The sequence below is a fragment of the Molossus molossus genome, unplaced genomic scaffold (genome assembly GCF_014108415.1).
Source record: "Molossus molossus isolate mMolMol1 unplaced genomic scaffold, mMolMol1.p scaffold_m16_p_20, whole genome shotgun sequence".
Lineage (NCBI taxonomy): Eukaryota > Metazoa > Chordata > Mammalia > Chiroptera > Molossidae > Molossus > Molossus molossus.
This window is the reverse complement of record NW_023425356.1, coordinates 49839854-49857401: the sequence shown is the minus strand read 5'-3', so window position 1 is coordinate 49857401 and position 17548 is coordinate 49839854. Positions and strand designations below refer to the sequence as shown.

Below are 17548 nucleotides of genomic sequence, written 5' to 3'. Positions count from 1 at the left end.
ACAATGCAGCTATGCAGAAACCTCAGCTTGCTTCCAGTTTCCACGCGGAGCTGATGATCAGGAGGGAGCACCAGGAGGCGGCAGCCCACGTGAATATGCCCCGTCTGCACCTACAGCCCGGGGGCTAAGCCTGGCCTCGCTCTGGGCCCCCCCAGGTCTGCTTCGGACCCCGCATGCGCCCTGGTGCTCGGGCTCTTCGGTCTAGAGCCAACTGCAAAGCTACGAGTCAGAAAGGGAACACGGCTTACAAACAGGTGCATTGCCAACAGCAAGATGCGACAGCTGTCACCCGACAGCCAGGGACGAGACGAGGAAGGAAAGCATGAGAAAGACAAGACAGTTGTTAGGTAAACAAAGCAATCTGTAGGAAAAGTCATTGACACGACAAGACGTATTGAAACGCTGTGCAGAACATGATTTCGGAATCCAGGAAACACACACACGCTCAGTCTCTCTCAATCCCAACGGCCACCTGTGAGTCCTCACCTGGCCCTTTCGGGAGCTCTGTCCCCCTGGGAACACCCTGCTCTTCTGGCTGCCATGGAACCAGACGCTGTGGCTCCCTCTCTTCTCCTCGACCTCTCTGTCCCTGCTGGTGTGCCGCCTTTAACCCGGCCTTCAACATGTGCTGCGACCCAGGGCTCCCTTCTGGACTCTTCCCTGGTCTCCCTGAGACGTTCTCTGCCCCACGGCTTCGGCGACAACGCAGGCGCCCACGGTCTCTCACTTACAGGCCCGGGCTAAACTCTGGCCTCGCGTTGCCGACTCTGCTTGCGACTCGACCTGGACGTTTCAAAGGCATCTCCCACTCAGTGTGGCCACAGCCTTGTCAATGACCCTTTGCTTCTCCCACCCACAGACCTCGAGGGCCCTCCAGTGTTTATTTGTCCATCCATCCACTTATTTACGCCTTCACTTGTTTCTTCTTTAATTCAACACATGTGAACGGAGTGGCCCATAGATGCAGTTCATTGTTTCAGGCACCGGGGGTGCAGCAGAGAAGAACATCGGGGGGTGATTATGGGCGTTGAAGGAATTAAGTGGGATGCTGTGCCGGAGTGTGCCCGAGCCGCGGCTCTGCTGTGCCTGGGAAGGCGGCCTCTCTGAAGACATGATACTTTGAATGAGAAGTACATGGCAGGAAGGAGCCACACTGGCAGAGGCCAGGAGGGAGGGGGTTCCGGAAGCGGAGCAGCTGGCAGAGAGGCCCTGAGCCGGGCCGGACTTGGTGTGCAGCTAACGGATCGGAGCACAGAGGACAGAGACCCACAGGGCGCAGATGGCCCGGGACGTTGTAGGCTAGGGCAGGCATTTGGAATTTTCTTACTGCACTGGAAAGCCAACGGGAGGTTTTAAAAAGAGGAGAAGTATGATCTGATTTGTGTCGTAGAAAGATCTCTCCAGTTGCTGAGTGGAGAATGGATTCATGGAGCCAGAGTAGAATCAGAAAGACCGGCTAGGATGCTTTACGGTAGTCCAGGTTCAAGGCGGTGCGGACGTAGGAGGAGGACGGCCCAGGAGAAGCTGTTTGGGAGAAGCAGAGGAAGATAACGATGCAGCCATAGCTCTGGGTTCTGTTTGGTCTGAGCCCTGATTCAATGCTGTATCAATAACTGAGCTGTGGAGGGGGCAGAGGTGTGCATGCGGGAAGGGGGGGTAGGGAGGAGAGCGGGGATTTATGTTCGGTTTTGGACATGCTAATTCTGAGATATTTATTAGACATAGTAGAAATGTATTAGACAAGTAGCAATGTCAATTAAGTATTAGAATCAGGCATAATCGTCTAAGTCTGGCGTTCAGGGCAGAGGTGAGTGCTGGAGACATGAGTTTGGGGATGTACGTGTTTAAATATATGTATAAATGTACATATATGCTGTTTGAAGGCAAGTAGATGAGATGCAAGTGACCAGAGAGAGGACAGAGACGGCAGAGAAGAGCAGCAGGTCTGGAAGGCAGGCCAGTGGCACTTGGGTGTTTTACACGCGTGGACGCGAAGAGCAGGATGTGGAGAGGAGCCGTCAGCGAGGGAGGAGGAGAACCACGCAAGCTGGAGGGGCGGGGGCTCGTCAGCAGAGAAACTGTTCCCAGGGAGAGAGGAAATCATGGCAGATGTGTGAGACGTGGAATAATTACCCACCTAGCAGTCTTTGGCCAAGCGCTGGACGACCTTCTCATTTGGTCTCAGTATTTGGAATGGAGTTTCTCTCTTGATTGTGTTTTGCATGGACTATCTGTGCGTATGAAATAGAGTTGATTTTTGCTGCACTCTTCGAGCGCCTTTGAGAAAATGCGGGATTCCATCGAGCTACGTGGGTATCGCAGCTGCTGACTATCTGATGGGTATTTTGGATACTTGACATGGAATGTTCCATAGAAATCCTGTCACTGGGGCCGTCTGTTGGCTGCTGGCCTGGTCTCACGGGCCAGCACCTCTCCAGTCACCTGGGCCACCGAGTCCGCACCAGGCTTGAGAACCAGCTCAGCTCTTGAGCGAGAAGAGTGAAGGCCTTGGTCCAGCAGTGTCTGCCCAGGCAGCGCTGATTTAATGCCTTCGCCTCGAGGTCGCCCTGAGTGGTCTGGCTGAGCAGCTGTGAAATGGCTCTGTCTTCCTTCATTCTGTGACCGAGTTCCCATCTCGGTGTTCTGCCCGGTACCGCTGGCTCTCTCGGATCGGGAGTTCTCTCACGATCTCCTGCTCTGCCTGGGAGTCCCAGGACCCTGACCCTAGTCTTCTTGGCACCTGCCTTTTGTCTGCTCTGAAATACTGGCCTTCCTTCCAGCAGCCCCACGGTTCTTGACCCTCCCGCCGAGACCTCCCTGCCCCCACTGCCGGGCTTCCTCCCCCAGGTCAGGGTCTGCGTCTTTAGGTTTCCTCTTCTCTGTTTCCCTGAGCGACATGGTTGAGTTCTGCTCCGGGTCTGGGTCGCATAGTTCACACCTTCCGCACCCCACTTCTCACGCACCCACACTCGAGGATGCAGCCTTCCATTCGGGATGACTTGGAGGCTCGGGAGCTTTGCTTGCTACTCCGGCATTGCTGGTGGCATCACAGTGCGCCGCTTTAAAGAATGAAGAGACTGCCCGGCGGTGTGGCTCAGTGGTGGAGCGTCGACCCTGCACCAAGAGGTCACCAGTTTGATTCCCGGTCAGGGTACATGCCCAGGGTGTGGGCTCGATCCCCAGGGAGGGGCATGTAGGAGGCGGCCCATCGATGTTCTCTCTCATTGATGTTTCTATCTCTCTCTCCCTCTCTCTCTAAAATCAATAAAGAAAAAGAAAAGAATGAAGAAACCCATAGACGTTCTTTGAACGTGTAGGCACCAGGGAAGCCCAGTGGGGCCCCGTGGAGCCTGTGCCTGCGCGGAGGGCTGTCTTCAGCGTAGTCAGGGCTCTCTCCACGCACATCAGCCCGTGGCAGGAAAACCGCTCCCGGTGCACGTGGCCCACGAGTCCGTTTTCACTGGAGCCGGTGCGCACAAAACACCGCCGCCGAAACACTCCGGAGAGAAGACTCCGGCGGCGGCCGTTCCTAGGGTGAAACTCAACGAGCGGTTACACGCATGTGCTCCATCCTTAGTCCTTTGTACTTAACCTCGATTCATCCAACACGTGCATGTCTTTCCCACGGAAGGGGCGTGTTGGAAATATTGAAATTCCTATGGTCATGCTGTGCTTTTCACAGAGGGTTGGAACACTGCCCAGACATAAGCCGTGCCGTCCTTCCCCCAAACAGTTCGTCACTTGTGGGACCCAGGGTAATTGTTTTTCATGACCAGTAGAGAGGACAGTGCTAAAATGTTTCACTGGGAAATAAAAAATAAAATAAAGTGATCGCTCTGAATTTCCAAAACCCTCTCCCCACCAACAACTCATTCTTTACTGTAAAAATGTACCTCAGCCCTGGCCGATTTGGCTCAGTGGTTAGAGCATCGGCCCGCGGTCCAGAGAGACCCGGGTTCGGTTCCCGCTAAGGGCACGTACCTCGGTTGCAGTTTGTCCCCGGCCCTGGTTGGGTCGTGCAGGTGGCAGCCACTCGATGTGTCCCTTTCACGTCGATGTTTCTCTCTCTCTGTCTCTCCCTCTCACTCTATCTGAACAGGAATGGAAAAATGTCCTTGGGAGAGGATAAAAAAAAAAAAAAAAATGTACCTCAGTCTTTGCTTCGAATGTTGGTCATTTTTAGCAAGGGGGTGGGAGGGACCAGGAAAATAGTTTTTAAAACCAGGCGTCGTATTTTGCGAAACTGAAAGCGTGACGTGAACTTCAGCAAGGTGGGTTCTGGTGGCACACGCTGTGGTTTCGTGGGCGCGGCGTGAAGGTTTCCACGCCGTGTGCACAGAGCCTCCCCGTCCCGTGGACTCGTGCCTGAGACGCCGCATCGCTGTTCGGGGTGGTCCTGGCGGAAGCCTGGCGTTGACTGAGAGCGCGTTGCATGTGCCCAGCGACCAAGCATTTCGGGTGACAGGAGCACCGACGACTTGCCGAGAGAGCTGTGCCCCTGAACCCCCTCTCTGCTGGAGAGAATATTTCAGAACCACGGACGAGGCTGGTTAGATCCTCAGACACACCAGTTTACCACGGTGCAAGAGTCTCGATATAAAGACCTAACACACAGTAGTGAGCTCTTGACAGGTCTAGCTCTTGCCCAGCCGGCGTGGCTCAGTGGTTGAGCGTCGACCCTGCACCAAGAGGTCACCAGTTCGATTCCCGGTCAGGGCACATGCCCAGGTTGTGGGCCTGATCCCCAGTGGGGGGCATGCAGGAGGCGGCCAATCAATGTTCTTGCTCATTGATGTTTCTATCTCTCTCTCCCTCTCCCTTCCTCTCTCTCTCAAATCAATAAAGAAAAAAAAATTAAGAAAAGGAAGAAAAGTCTAGCTATTGATGAGCTATGTCAGCCTGTCCTGAAGGGTACATTATTTCCCAGGAGGTTTGTTGGGACCCATAGAAAGGACTTTGTGGTTCCAGCCTCTTTAGGTTCTGGGGCCCAATCCCACTGGGTTGGGGGGCTGGGGTGTCCCCTTACAACAAGCCATTTCCCAACACCAGCTGGGTAGCTTACAATTCAACTCAGTGCTGACATGATCTGCCCAGAGGTAATGTAAGATATGACAGGCTGAGGGCTCAGTCCTACGAGACTGCCCTGTCCCCCGCCACCCTGATTTCAGCCACAGTCCTAAGCCCAGGCTTCTGACAGATTGGCTACATATCAGAGGTTCCAGTTGACCCCTCCCACTCAAGGTGCCCACTGCTAGTCCAGTTGGTCACCTGTACTGCCGGCCGACCTGCTATGACTCACATGTTCCCATGACTCTCTTCTTGGGGTTCAATTAATTTGCTCGAGCAACTCAGAACTCAGAGAGACATGCTACATCCGGGTTATCGGCTCATTATGAAAGGACACAGCTCAGGAGCAGCCAGACGGAAGACGTGCCAGGGCAGGGTCTGTGCCCCTCCCACTTTCCGTCTCCTTGACAACAGAACCTGAAAGAAGTCCGAGTCTCCACCCTCCTCCCCACTCTCTCTAAACTCCGTTCCAGACCCGCTGTTGCCCACCCACTCCGCGGCAACTGCTCTCGTCGACCTCCTGAAGGACCCTCAAGTCGCCCAACCCCACGACTCCTCCTTAGTGCTCGTCTTGCCTGGCATGTCGGCTGCATTTGATGGGGTGAAAGTCTCCTCCTTCATGGGAGGCCCTCTTGGCTTTGGCCCACCTGTCTCTCTCTCAGTTTTCCTTCTGTCTGGTTGACCGCTTCTGCTTGCTCTGCATCGCCTCACCTCTGAACGTTAGAAAACCCAGGGCCCAGCACCCAGACCTGTTCCCTGTCCCTCTCACTCACTCAGTGGTCTGTATGAATTCCCAGAACCCGGCTCCAGCTCAGACTTCTCTCTAGAGTCCAGACGAGACTCACATACCCCGCCCTGAAGGCATTGCTGTGGGAATTACAACAAGCTGCCCCTTTCCCCAAGCACTTGACTGCCATCTCCTGGAAACATTTCAGAGTAAACGTACACTGATAGATGACGGAGTGAGACCCGTGTCTCCTACAGCCGTGCGTCCTACAGCCATGTCTCCTACAGCTGTGCCTCCTAACAGCCGTGCCTCCTACAGCCGTGCGTCCTACAGCCATGTCTCCTACAGCTGTGCCTCCTAACAGCCGTGCGTCCTACAGCCGTGTGTCATACAGCCGTGTGTCATATAGCCATGCCTCCTACAGCCGTGTGTCCTACAGCTGTGCCTCCTACAGCCGTGCGTCCTACAGCCGTGTCTCCTACAGCCATGCGTCCTACAGCCGTGTGTCATACAGCCATGCCTCCTACAGCCGTGCGTCCTACAGCTGTGCCTCCTACAGCTGCATCTCCTACAGCCGTGTCTCCTACAGCCGCGTGTCCTACAGCCGCGTAACGCTAGCCATTGACACGGCCGTTTGTCTGCGAGGTGGCATGAAAGGGCAGCACAGGTTCCCCACTGGACCCTCCATCCCCAGTCCCATCCTTCCAACCTCTTCCTCTTAGTCTTCTCTGTTCCAAAGTTCCTCCTGTGCTGAGGTCCAACCTCTCGAAGTTACCCCTGACTCTTCTCCTTCTCCCATACTCCCCCTTTATCCATCAGCGAATCCTGTTGGCTTTTCTTCAAAATACATGAGAATCTAACACGACTCACCGCTCACGGCTGCTGCCCTGGTCCAAGCCCATCCTCTCACCCCGACTCTCCCAAGAACCAGCCCCCCCCCATCCCGTCCTCTTCATTCCCTGTTCTCAGTGCAGCAGCCACAGTTACCCGCTGAAAACCTGGGCCACATTGTTCTCTCTACCCCAAACCCTCCGAGGGGTCTGCTCGGGACTCCCCCCAGACCTCCTCCTGGGCCCGCTCTGTGCCCCTGGCACGGTGGTTCCCTGCCGGGCTCTCCCATAAAGCGTGGCTTGCTCCCTCCTCTCTGGAGTCTTGGCTCACGTGTCATGTTACTGTATCAGAGGAGCCTTCCTCCACCAAAGCATGTAACAAAGTAACCCCTCTCCCCAGCATGTAACCCCATCCTCTCGTCCTGTTCAGTCTTCTCCATTGCACTTGTCCGTATTGTTTATGGTTTCTCATCACTAGAATTCAAGCTCACGAGGCTAGACACTTATTTTTCACTTCTGCTGCACCTCCAGCTTCTAAAACAGTGCCTGCCCGGCAGGTAGGAACTCGAGACATAGTGGCTGAAACATGCAGGCACCCCTAAACCTCTCCGCGGGGTCCTAGCCTTACAAAGACACAAAGGTTTGAGATGGTCCCGCACAGTCGTAACCACTCAATGCCAAGATAAAAGGATTTTCAGGAGTCCGGGAGTGAGTTTAAATCTAACTGGAAAATTGCATTGACTTTACAACCTTCTAGAAGGGCAAGCGTTTCGGACAGAAAGCAAGTAGGTGCCATCTAGTGGCAATAAGGGGAGACCGCATTTGTGTTTCTTGGATTATGGATGAAAACGTAGTTCCTGATTCAGAAGCTTATTAATTCTGTGAAAGTAATGCTCATGATCGTCATAAGTCCTCAAGTGTGCATTTTCCACAGGATATATTGATCTAAAAAGGGCAGTTCCATTTCTTCTAAATTACTTATGACTCATTTTTACTTATTAATTTTTGTTTTCTGGGATTTGACATCTTCTATTCCTCTTTATTTTTTCTATTATTTTATCCTCTATTTAAACTCGTACATTCACATGGTACTGGCCTAGCCATTAAGTGGGTAAATCCAGGCTCTATCTTCTGATAATTTATATTCTTATAAAAACAGCACCTATGAGGGTCGATGGGCGAAAAGCTTGCCAAGTGCTTCTAAGGCCAGACCTTCCGAAGCCCACTGAAGGCCTTCGTGTGGAGTCTGTCTCCACCACCGGGCAGTGGGCCTTTGGTCTTCGTGCCATTTTCCAGGAAATGCACATATAATTACATGGAGAGGTGAAGGTAGAGACATTCATGCTCATGTATGTTGACAGGAGAGAAATGAATTAATGAAATCAATTACAGTCTGTCACTGTCAGTCAAACCTTCAAACAGTTGGGTTATCACAGGACCTGGTAAGTCAAAGCGGAAACTCATTGGTCCACTTCTGGAGCCTGTGACCTTTCCAGTCCGGAGCAGCTGGGGTGGGGCTGCCACCCGGAGGCCAGAGCAGGGATCAGGACTTGCAGGGAAGATCATGGTGAGGGAGGCCCGGGAACATGGGCCCTGTGTGCTCACGCAGAGGTTACTCTGGCCTTTTCACCCGGTAGAAGACTTTGAGTAGCTCCAGGAGGCAAAAGTTGGACCCATGGTATATGATAAGAAAACAGATTTCATGCCAATGTTAAAAACATTTTCCGAAGAGTTTTTTGTCCACAGGGCTCACAGTCTCAGTTCCTCATCTGGGTGGGTTCAGGCAGAGGCCGGATGACAACCTGCCAGGGATTTGTCGAAGTCATTAAGATTCTCTGACTCCTTGCTTCCTGTCTGCACACTGAAACCCTGCTCACTCTTCAGCACTCAGTTCATAGCCCCTTTGTTTGGTTTTATTTTTGAGCACTGCAAGAATCGTTAGCTGCTAAGCTGATGCTCAGCTACTTGAAGACAGGGGACCACATCTCATAGTTCTGTGCCTATTGACCTTGCCACAGTGGGTGCAGGTTACATATTTACGGTGGGGAATGGCAGAAAGACCACCAATGATGGTCTCAACTGGCGTCTGGACCCAAGGCAGCCTTAGGAGAGCAATTGTTCAGCTAGTTACTAGAGAAACTAACATATTTGTTAAGACTTGTTCCCTTGTGTAAATTATTATAAATTTTTTAGGTCCAATAGTATCAGCTTCTTTTTTAAGTTGTGTTATTTATCACGTACGTACCTGACATCTCAGAAAGCAGGTATAGAAATGGGTAGTCCAGAGTGGCTAGGATGCTGCTGAAACTTAAAAAACACACTTTCTGCTTATTGGATAATTCTGTTAGAGGTTTTTTTTTTTTTTTCCTTTTTTCTTTTTTGCCCTCCTGCCTATAGACACAATTTTGTTTTTAGATTGCAGGCAAATATTTTCTTTGATATAATACTTTTTTTCTTGAGAAAAATATCTTATAAATTACGGAAGTTGGGGTGGTATTTTGAATAGTATGTTGTAAAGCTACATTATTCCACATATTTGTCTTTTTAAAGAGTTAAGGGGAGTTTGTTTTAAAATCTCCTTGCTTCCTGAAGCTGTATTGACAGAACTTAGCATTCCATCATAATACGGTTGCTAATATATATACAGGGAGGGGGAGGGGAGAAATTGTAACAGCATGTTTTGCTTGGAAATAGTTTTTACAACTTTGCAACCAGGGATGACTTTGTTACTTTATAAAATAGCTTCCCAGTAAAAAACCAATTAGCCCAAACAAACAAACAAGAATGTTTTTACTGCTACAATTGTTACAATTTTAAAAAAGGAAAAAAATAAAAATACAAAGGTGGTGCTAGTGGAAAAGCACATGCTAGCGGGTTCGTTGACAGGCTTTGTGTATGCCCTTCCTCTAATTTCTCCGACAATCAGATGCTGTTGTTGGCTTTGTCGCTTTGAGGACCCAGATTTCCTTTAAATGATCTAATAGGCTGGAAGGTTCCAGGTCTGCTTGTGGTCGTGTGTACCTTTCCCACAGTGCCACCTGCTCCTTTGCACGGCTGTGCTCCTCACCTCGATGGCTTGAGAGTCAGTACTGGATTCTGGGACTTGTAATTAAAGAGGCTTTGGTTCCCTATAATGATTGCAAGAGGGAATGACTTTCGATTGTATTAATTTATCTTTTTGTAGAATATGCGGAATTTCTACATTGCAAAGGGAGAAAATTCACAGATTTCGATGAAGTGCGCCATGAAATCGAAGCAGAAACAGACCGGGTGACGGGAATGAATAAGGGCATTTCCCCCATACCCATCAACTTACGAGTCTACTCCCCACATGGTAAGTCCAGGCACAAAACTCCCAATTCTTGTCTTCAAAAATTTTTACGACACATTTTCAACAACCATGAAGATAAGTTAAAAAATATTTTTTTTTTACTACATTCATTAACATGCATTATTTGTATGCTATTTGATGGCTTGTTCTCTCGGGAAGTGCCGGGTGTCTAGGATAGGGTTTGGATACAGCCATCAGTGCTATGGTCCAGAGAGCTCCTAGATTTACTTATGGGAAGTCAGGAAGAGATGACTTTGAAAAAGATCAAAATTGAGTAAGTCATTTCTTGGTGTTTAGTTTAAACTTCTGGAATTCCAAAGAGGTTTGCGTGAAAACTGCCGTTTCCGGGTATTTCCAGCCTCTGCAGAGTCTCAGTGGCGCCTGGCACTGTGGTCTGCCCAGCAGACGCTCTTGCAGCCGACGTACCCTCTTTATGCTCCTTCCGAGCCATCAACTGTACTTTACAGCTTAGATAACCAGCAATTGACAACTTACGAACTGATTCGTGGTGTGGGATGTGGAATAGCCCGGATTCTGACCGGGTTTTTAGCAGAGTCGATTTGAATCTGTCATCTTCTCTCCAGCTCAGTTGCTTTTCACACGGAGCCCGAAAGAAATAAGCCCGATTCCCAGGTCCCGAGAAGACTTGGTGCTGACACTCTTTCGTGCAGAGAATGACAGGCAGGTCAGGCCGGGGTCCCTGAGGCGGGGTTTCCTGCTCTCCGGGTGCTGCTCCGGGAGCCGGCTGTGTACCCCCCAGGAACCTCAAGGCACCGGGAATGCCTACCTGCGTTCCAGTGGACCAAGCGCCTAGCCCTCTGTAAACCACCCATGATGCTTTGAAGGGAAGGACAGATCTTACCCTGAGAACATGACACATTTGAAGGCAGTGCGTGGCACGAGACGGGCAGACAGTGTCTGGACGTGCTGGTCAGTTTGTACTTATAGCCACTTAGTTCCCTGAGAAAACCGTCCATTAGACACGCACGTCAGTGCTGTTCAAACTATGTTAGAAGTGGCCGTGTGGCATGGCACAGTCATAGCATAAAAACAGCAAAAACCTGCAAAGCTGTTTTATATTCTTTGCTTTTTATTCTACACACCTGAGTTGGGGTTATTCAGATGCACCATCTGTGAGGCCGAGCTTTTTAAAAATGTCCATGAAAGTGACAGGTGAATCTGCATTGTTGATATCGCTTCGCACTGAGGGTACACGTAAGACTCTCTCTTCTTTCCACGCAGTGTTAAATCTCACCCTGATTGACCTGCCGGGGATTACGAAGGTGCCCGTGGGGGACCAGCCGGCGGACATTGAGCATCAGATCAGGGAAATGATCATGCAGTTCATCTCGCGGGAGAACTGTCTGATTCTGGCTGTCACTCCAGCCAACACCGACCTTGCCAACTCAGATGCCCTGAAGCTGGCGAAAGACGTCGACCCTCAAGGTGAGTGGGTGACCCGCAGGATGGAAGGGAATTCGCTGAAAATGTAAGGTAACACCACTTCTCATGACTTGAGTTCTTTATTCATTATATTTGCAATGATTGATATCATGAGAGCTTTTGTATTTGAGACACCGAACGAAAAATAACTAGGGATGAAAGACGAAATCTATGCAAATACATGTCAGATGAACTGAGATCTAAGAAAATAGACATTTCTAATCTTCATGAACTACTATTCTGAAAAGTCAATGAAGTACACTTCTGGGACAGAATTCAGACAGTCCTCTTAGTTATTATAAGAATTACCTGAATATTCTCCCAATAGGAAAAAAATCTGTTTATTTCTCTAAAACAGGAAGCTCTTTTAATGCATGTAAGACATTCAGCTCATAATTACTTGACATAAATATATGTTATAAAAGCAGGAATTTATCTGTTTGGCATTTCAGAATCCAGAAACGTCTCCTATTTATGGTGATGATCTGATATTTTTTTCTTTCTGTGAGCTGAGTAAGGACAGTTTCTCAACAGAGACTCCGTGATATGTCTGTTTAAAGTAATCACAGAGGCTCATTAGAGACATGTCTGGTCAACACAGAGGTGCATGGTCTCCAATTCATTTTTTTAAATCTTCACCTGAGGATATTTTTCCATTTATTTTCAGATAGAGTGGGAGAGGGAGAGAGAGAGAAACACCGATGTGAGAGAGACACACTGACTGGTTGCCTCCCACACAACCTTGACCAGGGCTGGGGATGACCTGCAACCGAGGTACATGCCCTTGGCCGGAATCGAACCCACAACTCCTTGGTTCGCAGGCTGATGCTCTAACCACTGAGCCAAACCAGCCAGGGCCGATTCTTCTTTTTGACCATTAATTGTCCCCATTTTCTCTCCTCTCCTCAGCTGGGATTCTTAGCATTAGCATGTCAGAACTTCTGGGTCCATCCTCATTTCTGGTTTTGTTTTTGTTTTTGCAGGAGTCTGTCAGCTTTATCTGCAACCCCTCTAACACATGTTCCACTTTCGATTTCACGTAATAAGCTGCAGCAGCCTTTTCCTGTTGAGTGAATGTTATTTTTATTTTTTTTCAATCCAATGAGCTCTTGGTTGCTCGTGCAGCGAGATTTTAATGAGAGCTTTTGGAGGTTCCTTTGTCCGCGGCGGCGTCTGTGAGCCCATATCCTCTGGTGGGTCGGTGGTTCCAGTCGTTGTCTTTGACCTCAGAGACCCTTCTCCAGGGATGGGCGATCTTTACGACTGGTCCCGGGCACGAGCGGAGCCCCGCAAAGCTGGGGGAAGCTCTGTGGGCACAGTGGGAGTCAGTGACCTTGGAGCAGGGCCAGCTGGTAGATGTCACTGTTTGTGGGCTCTGGGTTTTCAGGGCCACCGCCAAGCGGAGGAGAGGGGAACGGGGACAGGGAAGGTTCAGACATCACACGTCTCACTGTCCCGACTGGGATCCAGCCATTTCCGTTGAGTAAATACCTTCCAGTTTGTTGCGAGCCTTCGATTAACTTCTGGAGTTCTGAAAAAGTTCGTTTTGACCATTTTTGCCAGTGTTCTTCCTGCTTGGGTGGAGGAATGGCTGCTCAGAGGCTCTTACTCCACCATCTCTCCTTCCATTTCATCATTCCTCATTCGGATCCTAATCATCGGGGCATTTTCATCTAAACGACATTTGAACTGGGATAGTGAGGGGAGTCTGGTCGTGATATCTGTCCCACTGATGGTCTTCACGAGGAACTTGCTGGCTCTGCAGGGGGCCTGTTCTCAGCACCGTGTGTCCATCTTTCCTGGAGTTTTGCCCTTGCCCAGCGAGGATGCCCTGTTTAGATAGCAGGGGATGGGTTTTTATTCCAGGTACCTGAATTACAACCTGATCCACCAAGGTACACAATTACAGTTTTCTGGGAGGCATTTTACTTAGGCAGTAGCTATTCTGTACAAAATTAAGACCACCTAATAGGACTTGCGTGTATTTAAATTTTTAAAAAATCCTTACCCGAGGATATTTTCATTGCTCTTTAGATAGAGTGGAAGGAAGAAAGGAAGAGAGAGAGAAACATTGATGTGAGAGACACATTGATGGGCTGCCTCCTGCATGACCCCCACCAGGGCCAGGGATCAAATCTGCGACCCAGGTATGTGCCCTGGACCGGGAATCAAACCTGTGACCCTTCAGTCCTTGGGCTCATGCTCTAACTGCTAAGCCAAACTGGCCAGGGCTACGTGTGTGTGTTTAAATACAGGGTGGGGCCAAAGTAGGTTTACATATGTGAGTCCATGAAACCCAGAGTTGACTCTCGTATTATTAATGATCAATTACTGTAATAATTTCCTTCCGAATCACTGTAAATCTACTTTTGCCCCATTCTGTATATTCTTGGGAAGGACATTTATGTTGCTAAATTAGTATCAAATTATTTGCATAATGGTATTCAAAATGAAAGGTTTTACAAAATAAATATTATTGTCATGCTGGAAAATATTCATGTATGTTATATATTAAAATAAGTTTCACGGTGAATTATTCTCCCGGTATATGTCGACTGTCACACATTTGTGGCTAGACAAAGCTCAACATTACCTGTTGCATCATTTGTGAAAAAAATGTTTTTACCGACCAAACAAGAATTTTTAGTACAATTTCAAGGGGAATGGCCATTCGGTTTAAAAGGTCAGCCCTGGCTGGTGTGGGTCAGTGGTTAGAGCGTCGGACCGCACATTGAAGGGTCTCAGGTTCAAATCCCGGTCAAGGGCATGTATCTGGGTTGCAGGTTCGATCCCCAGCCCTGGTGGGAGGCAACCCATCAATGCGTCTCTCTCTCTCTCCCTCCCTCCCTCCCTCTCCCTCCTTCTCTTCCTCTTTCCTCCCTTTCACTCTCTCTAAACAAGTCAATGGAAAAAATTATCCTTGGGTGAAGATTAACCACAACAAAGAAGTCAAACTCCTGGTCATCAGGATTCTATGAAGTTTTACATATATTTCCCTGTAGAGCAGTCCTGACTTTTCACAGGGCTCGGACAGGTTTTGGTTTTAAGTTTCAGCAGAATGATGTGAGGTTGGTTGGACTTAGGTCCTGTTTTGGGGAGAAGTTGATTGGGGTGATGCCTCTGACCTCCCAGTGAACTTGTTGCCCCCTCCCTCACGCAATGCTTGTCCGTCAGACTCCTCAGTGAGTTGCTGTATTAAACCGGGTGACAGGCCAGAGTTTGGAAGTGACCTTCCGCTTCCGGGTTGCATACCTTGCGGCAAGTTATTTAACTTCTTTGACCCTTATTACTTCATCTCTGAAAGGACATGAAATGGTAGTAACCCTCATCTCAAAAGGTTGCTATGACAATTAAATACAAGAAGTGTATCTGTGAAGATACTTCCGACTCCAGGTGGCTTCCAAGTGCCAGTCATGATTCCCTCTTGGGAAGATTCACAGGACCTACTCTGCTGTTGCATTCACTGCTCACAGTTTAGCGCGATAAAATACACCTGTGCACGCAGGCAGTAGCTTTCCGCAACCCAACTGCTGCTTACCCTCACACGAGGTAATGAGGCTCGGGAACTCTTAGCATTGTAATAGAAATGTTGTGGATATTCTAATAAAGGATCATGAAGGTAAAAATGATTTCAGACTCACCTGCGAATTGCTTAATTGTGGTTGAACGCAGACCTCGTGGGGCCGGGCTGGATGGTGGCAGGAGGGCTGTCCTTGGCTTGGCACTTGAAGGTGTCGTCCAGCTGCTGCTCAAGGGCTCAGAGGGCCCGACGAGGTCCCTTAGCACAGCCCCATGGAGACCGCACTGGTCCCTCTCGGGAACACTCCGTCCGCTAGTTGGAACGTCCACTCGGGTACAGGAAGGATTCAGTCCCTGCCTGTGTTCGCTCGTTCATTAATTTCTCATTCAGCAGACATTTAGGAGGCCCTCTCGAGCCAAGCAAAGTGTTCGTGGTCAGGAGCCTAAACTCGAATGCTGGGCTCCTTAGGATACTAGACTAGGTTGATGCTCAGTACAAGCTTCTGATTACTTTTGTGACTCCACCGCTCTTACAAGGACGCTGTCTGTTTGCATCACCTCTTCTCTTATGCGATGAGGTCACAGGGGACCGCAGAGCACCATGAGGTCGTAGGGGCAACAAGACAGAGGGCCTGCTTGATGAAATGAACATTCTGATGTCTCTGGGGATGCGATTTGGCTCACAGCGGGAGTTAATTCAGGTGAAATGGGTTGTGTGAGACACTGTCAGCTGTTATAACCACAGGTGTCCTGTAGGTAGATGGCACTGCTCAGTCTTACAAAGGGAACTGAGAGAGGTTCTGGAACTTGCTTTGGCCAAAAGGATGGTAAGGAGCAGAAGCGTGATATGAGCCCACACACCTGTGCTACCAATAGGCCCCGTTTGCTATTGATCACATCATCCAGATTTCTCATACTAACTGTGTTTCAAACCCTTTATTCAGGAATAACGCGAACACGCTAGAGTTTTCTAGAACTGGAGTGAAGCCTGCTTGTTTTGTGGCACTAAACGTGGCCCAGCGTGGTTTAAGTTAGGTGGCAGTCGTTTTTGCCGAGTGCTGTGTGCGCGCGCAGAGACTCGGTGAACATCTCTACGTCTTATCTCTGGAAGAAGCAGACCCCTTGGCAAACGTAAGGGCCGACTTCCTGGAGAAAACGTAGCTGCGGGAAAAGAATGGGGTGGGGGAGCTCGAGGGCCCCCTCCACGCGAACGCAGTGGCGCACAGAACACGGAGCTCGCGTCCTGCTGAGGGGACAGACGACAGGAACGAGCGCTGTGTGTCAGGCTTGCTGCTGGCAGGTAGTGACGGGAAACTGAGGCAGGACGCAGGAAGAGAGCGCCGGGGGGGGCCTTCTGGGCAGGGGGCCGCGGAAGCAGCGTCTGGGCGGAGGGCGGAGGGAGCAGGGACCGGCCGTTCTGGGGCGGGCCATCCAGGCAGAGGGGACAGCAGCACCAAGGACCGGGGTGGAGCCGGTGTGAAGGGACAGCAAGGAGGCCGCTGGGGATGGAGCTCGGAGAGGGTGGGAGGGGCAGGTTCTGCCGTCAGAGGGGCGGGCGGGCCCTGAGCAGGCCCCTGGGCCAGGGCAAGGGCTGTTCGTGGGAAGCGTGGGGAGCACACTGGAGGGCGGAGGACAGAGAAGGTCTGATTCGCGTTTTCACGGGTCCGTCTGCCCACTGGGAGGAGAAGGGACGAAAAGGGGGGCCTGGGTGGAGACGGGGGATCAGTTAGAGGACTCTTTCACCGAGGTCCCGTGGGGCGGGAGTGGGCGTGGCTTGGAGTACGAGAGAAGGGGTGCAGGGGGGGACGCCGTTGGAGTCAAGACACAGGTTGAAAGCGAGCGGGCAGCTCGGGTTTGCTGCGAGGAGTCAGGGGCGCCCCCAAGAATCTTAGTGAGGAGACCCCGTAGTGGTCACGCCGTTCACCGCAGGAGAGGAAATGTTTGGGGAGGGTGGGACGCTCCATTGTGGAGATGGGACCTTGAGATGTTAGCAGGGCTGCCAGCGCCTGGGCCTGGAGGGCGAGGTGCAGGCCGGAGCTGGGAGCCTGGGAGCTCTCAGCCCCGAGGAGGGGTACTGAGGTGAATGGTATCCCCAAAAGGTGCGTCTAAGGCCTACCCTGCCGGACCCGCGCATGTGCTCTCGGCCGATAGGGTCTTTGCAGGGGGAATTCCATTAAGACTCCTGAAATGAGATCATCCTGGGTTTAGGTGGACCCTAAATCCCATGGGCAGTCTTTGTTAGAGAAGGGGGGGGGCTTGAGAGAGACGCAGGGGAGGCCACGGACGTGTGGCAGGAGCTGGAGCACCGTGGCCACAGCCAAGGACTCCCGGAGCCACTGAAGGCAGAGGAGGCTGGGGGGGGTGGTGCCCCGCTCACGCCTTCATTTCAGACTCGGGTCTCCGTATGCCCGTGTCACCCATCAGGCGGTCTCCAGAACGGCGAGGAAGTAAGCTCCGTGGTTTGAAGCCACCCGTTTGTGGCAGTGCGCTGGGACACCCTAGGGAACGGATTCAGATGGTGTCTGACTCCCTGAGGGCGGCTGAGTTGACACCATGTGGGAGATCAGCGAAGACCGAGGAGGACCAAGGACACAGCCCTGGTGAAGGGTGGGGGGACACGAGGTGGAGAGC

The 17548-nt window shown here is 50.8% G+C and overlaps 1 protein-coding gene across 4 annotated transcripts in view; it reads left to right on the top strand.

The window, feature by feature from the left end:
• Nucleotides 1–17548, top strand: part of DNM3 (dynamin 3) — a 384567-nt gene that overhangs the window by 82884 nt on the left and 284135 nt on the right. For all 4 annotated transcript variants that reach the window (XM_036272290.1, XM_036272289.1, XM_036272291.1 and 1 more), the window contains exons 3-4: nt 9809–9958; nt 11198–11401. In XM_036272290.1, coding sequence (XP_036128183.1) covers nt 9809–9958; nt 11198–11401 — 354 coding nt within the window. The remainder of the gene's footprint in view (nt 1–9808; nt 9959–11197; nt 11402–17548) is intronic.